We start from the raw sequence: 15,814 nt of genomic DNA, 5'->3' as shown, positions 1-15,814 counted from the left end.
GGATGACGCGGATTGTCGGTTGGGGAAACGGGAGTCGAGATGGGAAGTCATGCAAAGCAACTTCGTTCGTATAGTGGTGGTAGCAGTCCGGTCGCCTGTATATGGTTTGAGTGAGTGTAGAGAATGTAGGATAGGCGAAGCGTCGAGCTGAGCAAATAGAAAATTATGAAGAAGGCACACACACAGGTTTAGAAGAGAATAACGGCACCAGGCATGATAGGAGAGAAAAAAGAGAGGAGCGGATAGGAGTAGAAGAAAATGATCCCACTTTATGCGCTGCGGACGTCGCGACTGTTAAAGCATCACCGTATAGAAACATGAGGCCGGGGTATCCTGCCCAATGCCAAGGCGATCAACTTGCTAACCTATGCGGTGATGCGCACCTCTGAAATCCATCTGAAACGCGCCGTACATGGAATGCCACCATGCACGGATGTCGATGCTACGGGCTAGATCCAATCACGTCAATGCAAGGCCAGATTGCTGGCCATGCTGGTCTAGAAAGGAGCTTGGCTCTCGGTAAATCGTACTGCTAAAAGAGTCGTTGGTTTTCTTGAATTGGCAGCATACCGAACGATTCCGCCCAAACATATTTCTTGATTCAACCGATCACAGTGGTGGGCGGTTAGACGAACGGTATCAGAGAAATAGCGTGTAAGGTTAAGATATACCAAGAGACGAGACGAGTCAAGTCGGATGACCAAGTCTATCTGAAGGTCTCCCAGGCTGCGCTGAAGAATCCCGACGATGAGAGCTAGTGACAAGTGTTCGCAGGACTTATTAGACGGGGACCCCAAGTATCGTCGCATTCTGATCTGTACCGACTGACACAAATTCCAGACGGGGTGTTCTATTCTTTCTTTTCTGTCTCTCCGCTCCGAGTGGTGGCCACTAGCCGTCTGTTTCAAACATCAATGTCAATTTGTTTCTTCTAGTCCTAGAAGAGGCCTAGAGAGCCGGAGCCCATAAGACCTTTTTGTCTTGGCATGCGGAATTAGAGACGAAAAGAGAGACTGGATGCAACAAGAAACCACTGATTGAAACAGCGTTCCGTGCGACCATCGCGGCGATGAAAAATAAGGACCCGATCAGGCCTGACTCTCTCCCCTCTCAAGGTCACTCTGGGGAGGGGCCCCGGGGCCTGATGGGTTTGGAGAAAGTCTTGGTAAAGTCTTGGGACGGTATCAGAACGCCTTTTCGAGATGGCTTGGCTGCCGGGGGCCCGAGTTCCATCAGCCGAAACAGAAGTGGGCGGGTTTTGGGGGGGCGGGTGACAAAAAAGAATTTACCGCGAAAGGGCGTATATAGAAGTACTCCTCATATGCCCTTTATTTTATCGACCGTTATATTAATACTTAACGTATTATAAAATATAGGGAAAAAATATTAGAATATACTTTAATAAATAAATTATCTCTAACTATTTTTTTCTAATTTTTCCTTTCCCTTTTAGGTGGTGCTATGCTCTGTTAAAGTTATTAAAAGGATTCGCGGGAAATTCTTTTTTGTCACCCGCCTGGGGGGGGGGGGGGCCCCTACCGGCTCCCAACCCCTAGATCTGGATAGCGAACCCTGAAAATGCTAGCGTGTAGTATTCGGTAGCATCGGTGGCATCGGTGGCATCGCAATGGCGAAAAATGGACTGCTGCTGGCAGGCCCGGAGTTCTAGAACTGGGGAGACCGTTGAAGACACGAGAACAAGCTACCTTGGCAACGAGCACGAGGGCACAGGCGTTCGACTTTATTAGTAGTGAAATGGCCCCGTGTCGGTTGAACGCCAGAGTCTTGGGCATGAAATAAGCTTCGTCGAGTATACTCCGGGTGCCGGAGCGTGGAGCAAGATCTTCTTCCGCTCTTCGGTTCTAGCCTGTGCACAACTCGGTCGAGTCAGTTGCAAGCCAGTCGAGCCGACTTTGTCCAAGTTAACCGCGCCAGTATCGCAGCAGCATCATGCCAGATTGAGGTTATCCCGACTTGGCGAACAACGCCAGCGGGACGAGGAATTGAAGACACTATTGACTGTTGCTTGGAGTGGCTAAATGTTTCGATAGATTACGTGCGTACATATGTACGCTCTCGCCTCCAGCTGGGAAGTCTCAGCCACCTTGCATGCTGAAGCCCGTCAGACGGCGGGAAGATGCAGTATATACATACATGTAGGTTACTTCCGAGTAATCCCAATGGATGAGGATTCCCGGGCGGTTGGCACGTGAGGACGCCATTGCTGACGCTTAGGGCCAATCGCGCAGCTTCCCCGGACGGCATCTCTTGGGCATACATAGCTTTCCCCGGGCTTGTCATAAACTCCGCTGACGTCGAACCATCCAATGGCATTCCGGAGAATTAATGAGTCGAGCGAACATGCGGCTTTTGATAGGGGGCGTGACCCGCTAGCAGGAAATGGCTTGGTGGTCTATCACGAGCGCCGAACGCCTCGGCAACTGTGGAGCTAGTCGGCTATGCCTGGTACGATGAGGTAGCTTGCTCCTATCCCAAGAACTTCCCTTTCGCTCTACAAACACCCATTCATGTAGTCAGCCTGCATAGCAAAAAAAGAACACTAAACTATTTCCTTCATCGCATACCCGCCCATCGCAAATTCCTCCTTTTGATTCTTCCAGTGACGATCCGCGTTCAGTTGCCATTCCCATTGCAGTCGCGACATCGGTGCTGGCCTGCCGGAGCTGTTTCATCATCGCGCCTCCAACTCCTTATCGATTAACCCAGTCCAGGCCTCTAGACGTCAACCTGCATTCTCGCGCTTCGTTGTCCGTAGCACAGCACATATCGCGTCTCCATAACACTTCAGTATTTCCAACTGCGGATTCCGCCTAAATTGCCCAGACTGTTTGTTGGTTTGCCTGCACCCTCCCAACCAAAATGGCCCCCAACTACGAGGTGAAGGCGCGTATCGATCAATTGGCCCTGCCGCCCCCAGCCGGCTCCCCTTATGGTGTCCCGGTTCCTGGGACCGCGATCGAAGGCCGCAGTGCAATCTATCGCCATTGGCGCTTCCGGGACGGCCCCTTGCTCGAGACATTCGATCCCAATGTTCGCACGTTCCACGAACTCTTCCAGGACTCGGCAAAGCGCTTCCCAGGCAACAGGTGCCTAGGCACCCGCCCCTGGAACCCAGCCACCAAGGTCTGGGAAAACCAGTATGTGTGGCAGACATACGAAGAAGTTGCAGAGCGATGCAAGAACTTCGGCTCTGGTATCCTCGATATTCACCGGAAAGCTGGCATAACTGCCGACAAGTTCGGAGTCGGGCTGTGGTGCCAGAACCGAGCTGAATGGCAGATTACAGGTAAGCGGGCCCTCAGCCTGATGCGATTTCATCTTGCGCACTGCTTGCAGGTCACTGACGTACTCTAGACGTTGCCTTGTCCGGTCAATCTCTGTACACCGTGTCACTCTACGAAACTCTTGGCCCTGATGCGTCCGAGTATATCATCAAGCATGCCGAACTCGCCTGCCTTGTTACTTCTTTGCCCCACATCCCGACTATTCTCGCGGTTCTGCCCCGTCTTCCCGACCTGAAGATCATCATTTGCGTGGACCCCCTGGATGCCGGTGAGCCAGAAGGCTACAACAAGTTGACTCTGCTCAACAAGATCGCCGCCCAACATGGTGTCCAGATCTGGTCCATGGACGGCGTTGAGGAAGCTGGCAAGAAGGCGGCACTTCCCTACAGAGCTCCCAGTCCCGACGATATTCTCACGATCAACTACACGTCCGGTACTACTGGCGACCCCAAGGGTGTTGTCCTGACACATAGAAACTGCCTGGCAGCCGTGAGCTCGTCACGTACCTCGGGCAACATGTCTCACAAGGACTCCTCCATGTCATATCTACCATTGGCCCACATTTACGGGCGGATGGTCGACCAGTCGGCTTTTGCCGAAGGTGCCGCGTTGGGTTTCTTCCACGGAGACATGATTGGCTTGGTTGACGACTTGAAGATCTTGAAGCCGTCGGGCTTCATCTCGGTACCGCGCTTGTACAATCGCATTGCGGCTGGCATCAAGGCGCAAACGGTGGAGGCAGATGGCTTCAAGGGTGCGCTCTCGCGCCGTGTCGTCGATACCAAGATTGCCAACATGAGACTTCCGCCCGGCCAGGCGTACAACACACACCTTCTGTACGACCGGATTTGGACACCCAAGGTCCGTGCAGCTGTCGGCCTGGACCGGGCCCACTCGATGGTTAGCGGCAGTGCCCCGTTGGACCCCGCCGTCCACGAGTTCTTGCGGGCTGCCTTCGGCAACTTCTTCACGCAGGGTTACGGTCTGACAGAGTCATACGCGGTAGCATCCTTTCAACAGCGTGGCGATTTCAGCACCGGAAACATTGGCGCCCCCGCTGCCTGTGTGGAAATCTGCTTGGAGTCCATTCCCGATTTGGATTACAATGTCACCGACAAGCCTCTGCCGCGGGGCGAGCTCTGCCTGAGAGGACCTTGCATCTTCCGCGAGTATTACAAGAACGAGGAAGAGACCCAAAAGTCCAAAGACGCTGACGGGTGGTTCCACACCGGCGACGTTGCCGAGATTGACGAGATGGGCCGCATCAAGATCATCGACCGCAAGAAGAACGTGCTCAAGCTTGCACATGGTGAATATGTCTCACCCGAACGTCTGGAGAACTCCTTGATGGCGAACTCGAATCTCATGACTATGGCATTCGTCCACGGTGACTCGACCCAGTCCCACCTGGTTGGTGTCTTCGGAGTTGACCCGGCTACTTTTGCACCCTTCGCCAGCAAGATTGTCAAGAACACAGTCTCCCCCGATGATCTGGCGGCGGTTAAGGCTGCCTGCCAAGACCAAAGAGTGGTTAAGGCCTTTATCAAGCATCTCGACGGTATCGCGAAGAAGGCGAAGTTCAACGGGTACGAGCGGATAGCCAAGGCCGTGCTAGAGATTGAACCCTTCTCTATCGAGAACGGTCTCTTTACACATACGTAAGTCCCTTAAATAATATCCCCCTTGGTTTTTGCTCCGAAAACAGTACTAACATCCTAGTAGTCTCAAGCTCAAGAGACCCCAGACATCTAAGAAGTACCGGGCCGAGATCGACCGCATGTATGTTGAGATCAATGCTGAGAACCCGATCAAGGCGCGACTGTAGTTTTATCCGTTGTACTATATGTAGAGGAAAACGCTAGCTCGAATTCTTTCGATTTATCCCTTTCGTCAAGTTTATTTTTAATAAAAAAGTAAAGATTTATTATTATTAAAAAATTAAATTTATTTTATTTAAAGTTTTAAATGTTTTTAATAATATTTTAATTTATAATAAAGTAAATTAATTCTAATAATAAAATAAATATAAAAGCTTTAATTTATTTTATTAAAAATCGTTTTATTTAAAGCTAGCGTGATTTTAAAAGAGGATACTTAGAATTTAGAAATAATATCCCTTAGCTACCCTAGAGCACTACCTATCACCTACGAGATGTGTGACCAAGATGGAGAAGTTCCCATCAAACGTGGTGGATTTGACTCTGGACGACGACGACGATATTGAGGACCAAAAGCAGCAGCAGGGCATACAGCAGCGCGTATCGTTTGCCGGCAACTCCCCCAATGTGCGCCACTCATTCGGAAGCAACCACTTCCCGTCGCCCCGCGACGCGCCTCGGCACGCGTCAAGTCAGGAACGACCAGCGAAGCGACGGAAGACCGACATCGAACCAAATGCGGCACTGAAGAGATGCCTGAATACGCAAGTATTCCCACACATAGAAAGGGCCCTTGCCCAGGTGCGCGCCTACGACTACACGAATTATGAGCGCAAGAAGTTAGAAGAGGCCATATTCGACAAGATTGTAAAGAAAGATAAGGCTTTCGAGCACAATTTCAGTCACAACCGCGGTCGTCTGTCTCCGGATTTCGAAGATCATGTACGAGTATCGGCAGAGCGCCTCGTACAAGAAGCGCTTGAGGTAGGTCATTCATGCCAGGCCAGGCGGGCTACCTTGAGCTCGTGTGTTGATCGTACATACTACAGAAGAGAGCATCCGCGCTTCCGATCGTCCCCAAAGTCAACGGCGACTTTACACCAGCTGTTCTGCCCTCAATTGAAAAGGAAGAAATAGCACCCGTAAACGACCGGCCTTTCGACCTCCCTGCTGAAGCTGGAGCTTACGAGTATTACGATAATGATGACGACTACAACAACAACCACGAAGGACCCAAACCCCCGTCCGACATATGTAATATGCCCTCGGCACCGTCACCAAAAGTCAAGAAGGAACCAATCACCCCGCAGCGAGCTCGAGCCCGGATTAAGGCTAAGGATTGGCAGTCCGGCAAGGTAGTTGATACTCTGAAGAAGTCAGGAAATCCGAAGAAGCATAATACGTGGTTTGGCTTGCGGGAACGGCCATACCTCCTCTTGGCCGACAGAGAAGGTCTGCTTGGTTACCACGGGAAGCGGGCACGCTTGCCCAGTCCCGGTCTTCCAGAGGAGCCGCTCGTGGTTCACGTTGACTTCACCCAACCCGAAGTCGAGTATGTGCAAAAAGTGGCCCGGTCTCTGTTTGGCAGCCTCACGGGTTCGTCGCGGGATTCTTTAGAAGACCTGCGCCACCTACTTAAGAAAGCTAGGAAGTACAGGCAGCTCAATCAGCTATTTGAAGCCCACGACGCTTCATACATGCCTTTCGCGCCAGAAAGACCACCCGATGTCTTGATGACTAGATCGACGGATGACCTGAGAAATTTCGTAAACGACCTGTACTTTCGCAAAGTCAATGCGTCGTCGCAAGCCGTGTCTATTCGTCGCGATGATACGGGTGCCTGTGAGGATGTCCGGCGCAGTGCCGTAGTTCCGTCTCTTTTGTACGCACGTGAGATCGCAGGACGACGGCCCTTCGGGTCTGGTGCTATGCGAAGGTACGAGAACCTGCGGACTGCTTTCGCGGCCAACCGAGAGGATTCGTTCGAGCCGCGCGTCGAGTGGACGAACTGCGCGGGAGACATCATGACTATCAGTTGGATCTCTGACCGAGACCGGTTCATCTGCGGCACTACGACGCATTCAGACTCCCACAACCAGCAATACAACAAGCCTGGAAATCTCCTTTTGGGGTCATCAAAAGGGACCCTGCGCGCATTTGCGGACCACCGCATTCCGCGGCCGGTGGTGAGTACCGGCGACAACTCCCTGGAGTCCATGGTTGAGAGTCAGGATCCATGGCTCTACACATCTGTGGTGTCATCGGATTACGACAGGCACAATGACCTGGCTTTCACATCGAGTTTCGACAAAACCGTCAAGGTCTGGAAGGTGAAAGGCGATTCCATGCAGGCCGTGGACACATGGGAGCATAGTGGCCGCGTCAACTTTGTCTTGACCTCGGAGTATGAAGGCAGGGTCGAAATACCCGGCGATGGCCATCGTGCGGTTAGCATGGTAGCCACCGGGGCTGATGTAGCAACAGACGCTGTACGTGTCTACCAGATATGCGTACACTCGAAGAACGGACGTGTGTACCACACCTACGACTCTTACTCTTGCACGAAAGTGCACGACGAAGATTACGTACCCTCGGACAAGTGGGCTTATTTTCCGGCGGCGATCCGATGGGGCCTTGCCCCAGAGGTACAGCATCTACTGCTGATCGGATACTCGCCCAGAAGCCTGACGGACCACGAGGAAGATATACCCGAGGACAAGCAGAACAGCGGCGAGCTCTGCCTCTGGGATACGTTGAATAAGCGGCAGGTTAGCGTGAACAGCGCTGCCACTCAGAACGTCTTCGAGGTCGCATGGCATCCATCGAAGAATATTTTCGCCGCAGCCACGTCGAAGGGGACTGGAATCGAACGGGCAGAGGGTGACGTCAAGACGCAGATTCGCATCTTCCAGGAGAACCCCGACAAGCAGTGGACCTCGATCAAGATTCTGGACTGCCGTGCCATGGACATCAACGAACTGGCCTTCAGGTTTGTGTCATGCCGCATGCCCTTTCTGTTCTGCATCTTATCACTGACAACTTGTCTAGGCAGAACAGTGCGGTATATGCGTACATAGCCGCTGGCTGTACAGATGGCAACGTCTATGTTTGGGACACAGCTTTGACGGATAGACCCATTTGCGTTCTGGCCCATGGCGAGCCTGTGGAGGAGCTCTTCGGAGATAGGGAGAGGGAGGATGTGGGTGTCAAGTTCGTCGAGTGGGCTTCTTCGACCGATCGACTCTACACTGGCTCATCGGATGGGGTGGTGAAAGTATGGGACATCCGCCGCGGAAAAGCCATTCTGGTCCGGGATCTCATTGAATGCGCCGGGCCCATCACCTCGGGCGCCTTCTCCCCCGACAAGACGCAACTGGCGGTTGGCGATGGAAGTGGTCGGGTCTACCTCCTAAGCCTCGACGAGGGGGAAAGAGAAGAAGTGGAACCCATCGCGACGGCCACGACGGGTCTCTGGAGTGTCCGGATGGACGGGCAGCAAAAGAACATCCGCCGGCCCCGGCCCTTCATACCACACCCAGAGGTCCCGCCACCACCCTCAACCACACCCTCGCACGCCGAGACGAAAGCACAAAGAAACGAGTACCTCGAGCAACACGTGCTCCAGGTGCATCCGGATCCCACCATTGGCGTGGTCCAGGGCCCGAACTACGCGGTATGTGGCTTCTACCGCGCCGAGGCCCACGTGGACGGCGACCCGAGTCAGCCGCTTTTAGAGGACGTCGAGCGCCTACAACAGGAGAACAACAGTAACTTGATCTTAGCACAGCAGCTAGGAGGGGAAGAGGAACAGCAGATTATCGCACGGCTGAGGGGAGTCACGCAGGACTACTCCTCCTTCACCGCCGTCCGCGAAACCCATTGGCGCAATGGTCTGTTGGATCTGGATCTCGAGAACCTCGAGGCCGAGAACAAGTCCGAACTCGACCTCACTGGACCGGAGTTCGACTTGGCGTATGAGGACGACGATGACGAAGAAGAAACCACCGGACACCATTTATAAATTATTGCAAGCGAGCGAGTGCATGAGCAGGCGGGAATATTCCTTTATAAGCGAGGAGTATTTGCATTTTAGCGTAGATGATTGTAAGAGAGCATGAGCATGCATAGCAGAGATGAGCGTATCAATACCGACACGAGAGGTATTACAATAGCGACTACGGCCTCAACGCGTCTACAACTTGGCCGACTCCTCATTCCAACCAACATCGAAGAGCGGCGTCTGGACAAGACGTCGGACAAGCAATGCATATCATACTGGAAGACACACGTGGTGGAATCGGCTGAATTGGCCAGACATCAGGGGTATAATTCGCAGACCACTAGTGAGCGGGCCGGCTTTGACTCGCGTGTCGCTGGGGCGGACACGAACTATCGCCATCGCTGCGAGGAGGGATGATCGCTGTCGGCCTTAAATGACAGATATATAATATATCCCAATGCAGTTGCAACTACCTAACCTACTAAGCCCGGTCTCGTATCTTGATTCTTGACAGGCGTCCAGCATGTGTACAGTGAGTGTTCCGCGAAATTCTAGAACAGCATGGGCCACAATTCTGTGGTCTGATAGTCTCATATATCGCCTCAAGCAATGACAATAGATGTCTGCTAGCTGGCAGTTCGCGAGAACAGCAAGTGGCGCTTGTATAAGGCTTACTACCATTGGCTTCTACTTGTGATAGTCTCAACGACCGAAAAGAGACAGGGAAAAGAAGATGAAGAGGCAGGAACAAGAAAAGTCGCGCCGCGGCCGCGCCGGCTAACCGCGGCAACCAAGGCAAGTAAAAGGTGTTGTACATAAGCAAGGCTGTTGTCGCAAGTTAGGTAAAAGTGACAATCGTGATGACACACACACGACCAGAAGAAAATCCCCCATGGGTCAGTCGGCCCTACTAAGCAGGTTTACTACGGGGCGCCTGTTGTCGGCGGCACACCACACGCTTAGACCGCCTTGCAGACCATTCCTTGACCCTCACTCAACCTTATATCTGGCCGAGAGAACATTCCCCAGACCGACAGCCGACGCGCAACGACAAAGAGAAGCCACCAAGCGACCCAGTACTTTCCTGGGGGTGGCAGGTGGTTTGGCAGGTCACTGCTTTTCAAATATCGATCAATGTCAGTCGATTGATAGAAGCGTAGTGTAGTACACTGACCAAGATGCGTACCTAGCCTATCTACACATGTTTGCCAAGGGTGTGACCGACGACGATCAAATATACGATGTATGTACGGGTAGTCACATCATCGCAGCAATTACGTAGTTGCTCCATACGGGAGAAAGGGGGATAAACGTTTACTCGTGACTGACTTACATAATAATGGCCCCTTAGACATGCGAGAGATCCATCCCTTGGCCAATAGAGTGCCCCCGAGAAGCGGTGATGGGACGACGATTGCTACTGCAAATGGTAAATGCGGCGTCGTCGCCCTGATCGACCAAGGTGTGTTTCCACCAAACAACAGAGTGCGTCCAATCCTATCCCCATGTTCCTGAAATTGCCAATCATGAGATTCCTGCAAGCTGCAGAGATAATGCACCTAGCCGAGTAGACAGCCCAGCTACTACGCTATACCTAGTCAAAAATCATACCAGTTAGTACTCCATACTGCCTCTACTACCCTACCCGACCCTTGCCCCAATCCTTGCCCATTGCAAACCTTGCCCATTGGGGCACCCTCCCAGATGGGGTCATATTCCTACAAACTGTGTGGAGCATCAAGAGCACAGTATCCTTTACTGTACCTGTGCCGTATCCAGTTCCTACGCTTGGTTCCGGGCCCCCAATGGCCAACGGGGTTCCTGCGGGGAGCTACGTGAATTCACTGATCGAACATGACTAACCCCGTCATCTGGCGGAGTCAATTCGGTACTACTGGCTGGACTGAAGGCATGCACGGTAGGTATCAAGTATCTATCGGACGACTTCAGTTTGGTGCTTGTCATGACTTCTCTCTTGGGCCTATATCCACGTTTCCATCGACTACTTGGTCGTGTTCGCCATGACCACCGAGGGAACCACGGGGCTAACTAATACAATGCGTCCTGCCTCGTGAAGAAGAAAAGAAAAACTCAGAGCTCGTCAGCAATGACGGCTCGGGGCATCATAAACCGTGTGCCACAACGCCACTCCATGCTATGCTGTGCCGCGAAATCAACCAAAATATCAAGACGCATGTCATGTCGCCCTGCCTGAGTATACAATAAGGATCGTACCACCGAGGCTAGCTAAGGCAAAGCCTGATCCGACGTTCATATCAACCCAGCTGGCCAACGTGGACTTGGGTATAAAGCAAACCCGTACATAGAAGGACCAGGTGGTCTCCCAACTTTTTCAAGCGTGTGCCGGATCGCGCCGCCATGACCGATACCTTAGGATCCGATTCTACTGAGGAGCCGGGAAGGTAAAACCAGGTGGGAACACGGGCATGCCGTTGGGACCCGTGGCCAGTCCGTAGGGGAACTGAGGTACGTCTGGGTCTTGTTTCATCCCGGCAGGCTTCTCCTCGGGCCGGTCGTCTCGGCGGTCCTTATTGCGTCTCCAGCGCGCCAGGTTCGTGTCCTCATCATCGCCCCCGCGGCTGGATTTGGGGCCATGACGCCCGCCTTTGTCCGTCTGCATCCGCCGGCTGATGGCCTTGCTGGACACCCCAGCACCGATCTCAATGTCAGGCTCTTCGACCACCATTCCGGACTCGATGGCCCGGCCGCCGCTGCCGCCGTACTCTGCCGACAACATCCATTTGCGGTCGGCCTCGGTCAGCTTGTTGATCGGGATGACACTAACACCCGTCGAGTAATCACTGCAGTCACGAGGGCCGAATCCGACACCCCACCGAGTCTTGGAAAAAGTTAGCGGGAGATCATCTAGCGGTACATGGCAAGGGCCTTGATTCACTTACCCGATATTGGCTGCTCTCCATAGCCTCCTTGGCAGCAACGGCATCTCGGCGAGTTACCATCTTGACAAAGGCATGCCTCTTGTCTTTGTTGACGATGCAAGTTTGGACTTGTCCCTGTTGGCTAAATAGGCTGCGGAGTTCGGCTTCCGAGCATCTGGCGTGAAGATGTTAGCCGGATGCAGAAATGCCGAAAATTAGGGTCTTCAACTTACGTTACTCCACCAACAAAAAGTGTCCTGCTGAGAACTGTGAACTGTCAGTAAACCGCCGTACAGCCACAGCTGGGCAAGCAACGTACCTTTGATGCTTCCTGCAGGAATGCTTTGGTCGAAATCCACCCACTTGACCTGGGGGTCCCGGTCGAAAGGAGGTTGCGGGCTGTGGCCCCGACGAGGAGGGCTTCGCTGCCGGTAATCCGGGGCTCGACCTCGGCGGTCATCCTCCATATGGCCGCGAGCCGGCGAGTCATGGCCATAGCTGCCAAAAGTACGGTCATTACGTCCACGAGGTGAGTCACGGGCATTCCATCCACGCCTGGGCGACCGAGAGCGTGATCGGTTGCGGTACCGGTTGGGGGATCTCGCTCCATAGTCAAAGCGGTCACGTGATTCGTCTGGTCTGGGACCAGCTTGCGGCCATGCGCCTACACCACCGTACGGAGCCTGGGCGGGAGGTGCCGCTGCCATACCTCCCACAGGGGACATGGATTGCAAACCGCCCTGCATCGTAGCTAAGAGGGCCGGGATCTTATCATGAGAAATACCCTGATCAATCAAGAGCTTTATCAGCTGTACCTGCTGCGCAACGGCAGGGTCCAGGCCAGGCATGGGCGGCGCCATGGGGTTTGCAGGTGCACCGGGGAACCCATTGGGTTGACTACTGGCAGTCACTGGTACAGTAGGTACTTGTCCCGGCAGAGTAGCCTGCGGAGGATACGCAAATGGCATCATAGAGGGGTTTACAGGCGGCGGCGCTGCGGAGTACGGAAAGGCAGGAGGCTGGCCCTGAGTTAGGGGAAGGGGCATCTGCAGAGCTGGGGCGCTCTGGGGTGCTGGTGCACTATACGCATGATCCGGCATGGGGAATCCGTTGTTGCTAGGGGGCACAGAGGTGTTCTGGCGGGCTATGTTTGCCAGCGCCTCCATGATGGCGTTGGGGGCCTCCGTGGTCGCAGGCTTGGGGTTGTTGTTAGCTCCATTGAAGCCCGGCAGGCCTGGAAGACCGGGGCCGGGAGGAGGTGTGCCTACAGGAGTTGTCGACTCATCTGTTCAGTTTATGCATGGTTAGATCTCCAACATCGACAGCGGGTATGATGAGTACTGGGCAACAACATACTAAGGGCAGGCGTGCTGAGCTTCTGCTTGAATGACTCGATCATGGAAGGGGGGAAGGTCTGTCCTTTTTCCCAGATATCAACGAGCTTCTTAATTTTCTCCTGCAAGAGCGGGTCAGATACGTCCAAAATCATCAAGGGACCCGGATCATGGTCGCTACACGGAGGCGGTAGATGCCAACAGCCTTCCGGGGTGACGAAATTCCCTCGTAGAGCATGGAAGATGAGGTATCTCTACAACCAAGCCTGCTGCTGGAGACTACGCGCGAGTTGCGACGGATATATATTTGAATAGCGTACCTTTTGTTCTGCTGGGGCGGACAGAAGAATGTCATTCATCAAGACGGGGATCAGTTCGGTTACTCTATGCACGCCGGCAGCGTAGGTCCCGTCTGTTGCGGAGCTATTGATGGGCTGGCCTTGTTGCTTGGCATGTTCAACCCAGCGACGAGTTACAGAGTCTACGACGTACAGCACGCCTAGCTTGTGAGTTCCGGGTGTCTTCTTGAAGTGAGTAAAAATCTTCTGAATCAGGACAGACTCGGACTAGAAGGGGCATGGGAGGTCAGCAAATACAGGCCTAGAACGACAGAGCATGATGCCGAGATGACTTCTAGCAGAGCCGCGACCTACCTGGACGTTATCGACGCATAGTGCCGTGAGATTCTTAATCTGGGATCCAGAAACTCCAGGTGGCTTCAGGCCGAGCATGGCATTCAAGCCAGCCTCAAGCTCTGCTACTGGCGACGACATGTTTATTTTGCGTTGCAGCAACCAGGATATATAGTGATGGCGACTTTTTGTTTGTGTATGTATGCACAGATTTGGACACAACTACCCGCAGTCGCCGAGAGATAGGTAAATGACCAGAGTGCGATCAGGTGGGACGTTTCTATCCTCGACAATCACCAAGTACGAGAATGGATTGCCCCTTGTAGTGGCTGACTAGGTAGTGAACTGAGGGTCGCGTTTAAATGCTACGGCCAGGTTTTTCCAGTCAACAACTCAGACCTTTTCAGCGGATTGAGCTTCTGATGGAGATTTTAATGTCAGATGTACAATGTGCGTGAGTGAGTAGGATGAGTTTTGCGCTCTGGTGCAGTGCGACTCAATGCGACGTGGTTCGCAGGGAGGGAATGAATGAGGGGAAGCTGGTGCCTCCGACAGATGTTGGGATTTACGACCACGGGGGGAATGTGAGGTGAGGTGCGCCCCGCGATCCGCGGGAAGCCTAGTTGCCTTTTTAATTCAGATATCAGTAGCAGCTGGGCCCTGCGAAACCAGACTGGTTTGGGTCCTGGATTATTCGGAAAAGGCTACTTTGTAGATGGTGATGTTGAGTTGCGTTGGTCGACGGTTGTGGATGACAATGTTGGTGAATGTTGAAGGAGGAAAGGATTGTTTCAAGGCAGTCGCAGAAATGAGAGGAAGAAAAAGCCGCGGGGCAGCTGGGCTTTAGTGTGAGGTGCGCCTGTGCAGGATTTTCTAGGTCCGGAAGAGGCCTTTCATTTTCCCTTGGCACTGCACGTATGAGGAACAGTCAGTAGGCGCGAAGGTAAGGTTTCGGTTTGTTGCACTTTTTTCCATCAGACGGAACTGCCTGGGTCCAACCAAAAACACTAATAAGCTAATTGAGCATATGTATCACCCAGTGTAGCCTAACACAATGTACCTAGAAAGGTGGGTTACACTTGTTCGTTACATAATGCTAAGTAATGAAGCTATGCCGCCTATGTACTTCAAGATTCTACTCCATTGATGCTTTACCACTTTCCAGCTCTATCCTGAAGCAACGGCATCAGCTGGCATGTATGTAGTACCGTATGCCCAAACAAAAATGCATCAGGCGTCCATCCAACAAAGCATTGATGGGAGAACACGGGACCTTGTCCGACGCCGGACTTTCCCCTGTCTTCTGCCGACAACTGAATACCTTGAGCAGCTTGCCCGAATTCGAGCTTTTTGAGGCAGGTCGCAAAATCATTGCTGCGCTTGCGCCTTCTTCAGCCCCAATCGATCGTCCCTAGAAAGTAGCGCAATCCTAGCAGGGCGTTCGCCCTCAAATATCTCCGACGGCTGAGGGAATATACCTGTAGTGTCCGAAAGATGTGTCTGCATAGATGTATATTCTCTACCCTTGATAGCGATAGCGCTGCTCTTAAAATGAATGTTGCCCGTGAATGATCGGCAGGACATTTATCCAATCGGGTATTCTGCCCATTATTTACAGAATAGGCATTATAGTAATAGCACCAAGTGACCGTACGGAAAATCTGGTGGGAGCAGTGCTTCCGCTGTCTAGGGGATATGTTCTTGTTTTCGTCCACATGCAGTAGGGGCATGCAATGCACAACGCTATTATGGTGCAATAGCAACATTGAACAGAGAGTGAACGCAAGGCCAGTGCTTTCAGACAAGAAGATTCAAGATGCATTTCCTAAAATAAACTCCGAGGGAAGAAAAAAAAAGGAAATTGTGATACATACACATACATATGTCAAACTCCAGCGCGGTAGGAATCATTAATATTAACTTTGTCCTCCTCCCCAACTCCTGTTACATGCAAAACGGATCTCACCCCAAAGCTGCTGCTGTGC

At 52.7% G+C, this 15,814-nt stretch overlaps 3 protein-coding genes across 3 annotated transcripts; 2 read left to right on the top strand and 1 right to left on the bottom strand.

Annotated features, from left to right (window-relative positions):
• Nucleotides 1-2,880: 2,880 nt before the first annotated feature.
• Nucleotides 2,881-5,130, top strand: PG985_009110 (AMP-binding enzyme; the record flags this gene model as incomplete). The annotated part of the gene is made up of 3 exons (XM_066828878.1): nucleotides 2,881-3,307; nucleotides 3,376-4,963; nucleotides 5,028-5,130. The coding sequence occupies 3 exons, from the start codon at nucleotides 2,881-2,883 to the stop codon at nucleotides 5,128-5,130; spliced, it is 2,118 nt and encodes a 705-aa protein (XP_066683790.1).
• A 340-nt stretch (nucleotides 5,131-5,470) lies between these two features.
• PG985_009109 (uncharacterized protein) lies at nucleotides 5,471-8,984 on the top strand (the record flags this gene model as incomplete). Its single annotated transcript, XM_066828877.1, has 3 exons — nucleotides 5,471-5,947; nucleotides 6,013-7,952; nucleotides 8,012-8,984. 3 exons carry the CDS (start codon nucleotides 5,471-5,473, stop codon nucleotides 8,982-8,984), a joined length of 3,390 nt encoding a protein of 1,129 aa, XP_066683789.1.
• A 2,383-nt stretch (nucleotides 8,985-11,367) lies between these two features.
• Nucleotides 11,368-13,970, bottom strand: PG985_009108 (Rpb7-binding seb1; the record flags this gene model as incomplete). The annotated part of the gene is made up of 7 exons (XM_066828876.1): nucleotides 11,368-11,823; nucleotides 11,885-12,038; nucleotides 12,097-12,130; nucleotides 12,183-13,148; nucleotides 13,220-13,319; nucleotides 13,518-13,763; nucleotides 13,851-13,970. 7 exons carry the CDS (start codon nucleotides 13,968-13,970, stop codon nucleotides 11,368-11,370), a joined length of 2,076 nt encoding a protein of 691 aa, XP_066683788.1.
• Between the last annotated feature and the right edge of the window lie 1,844 nt (nucleotides 13,971-15,814).

The sequence above is a fragment of the Apiospora marii genome, assembly GCF_038362585.1.
Source record: "Apiospora marii strain CBS 49790 chromosome Unknown utg000005l_segment0_segment0, whole genome shotgun sequence".
NCBI lineage: Eukaryota > Fungi > Ascomycota > Sordariomycetes > Amphisphaeriales > Apiosporaceae > Apiospora > Apiospora marii.
The sequence above is the reverse complement of the archived record's forward strand: the minus strand, read 5'-3'. Positions and strand labels throughout refer to the sequence as shown.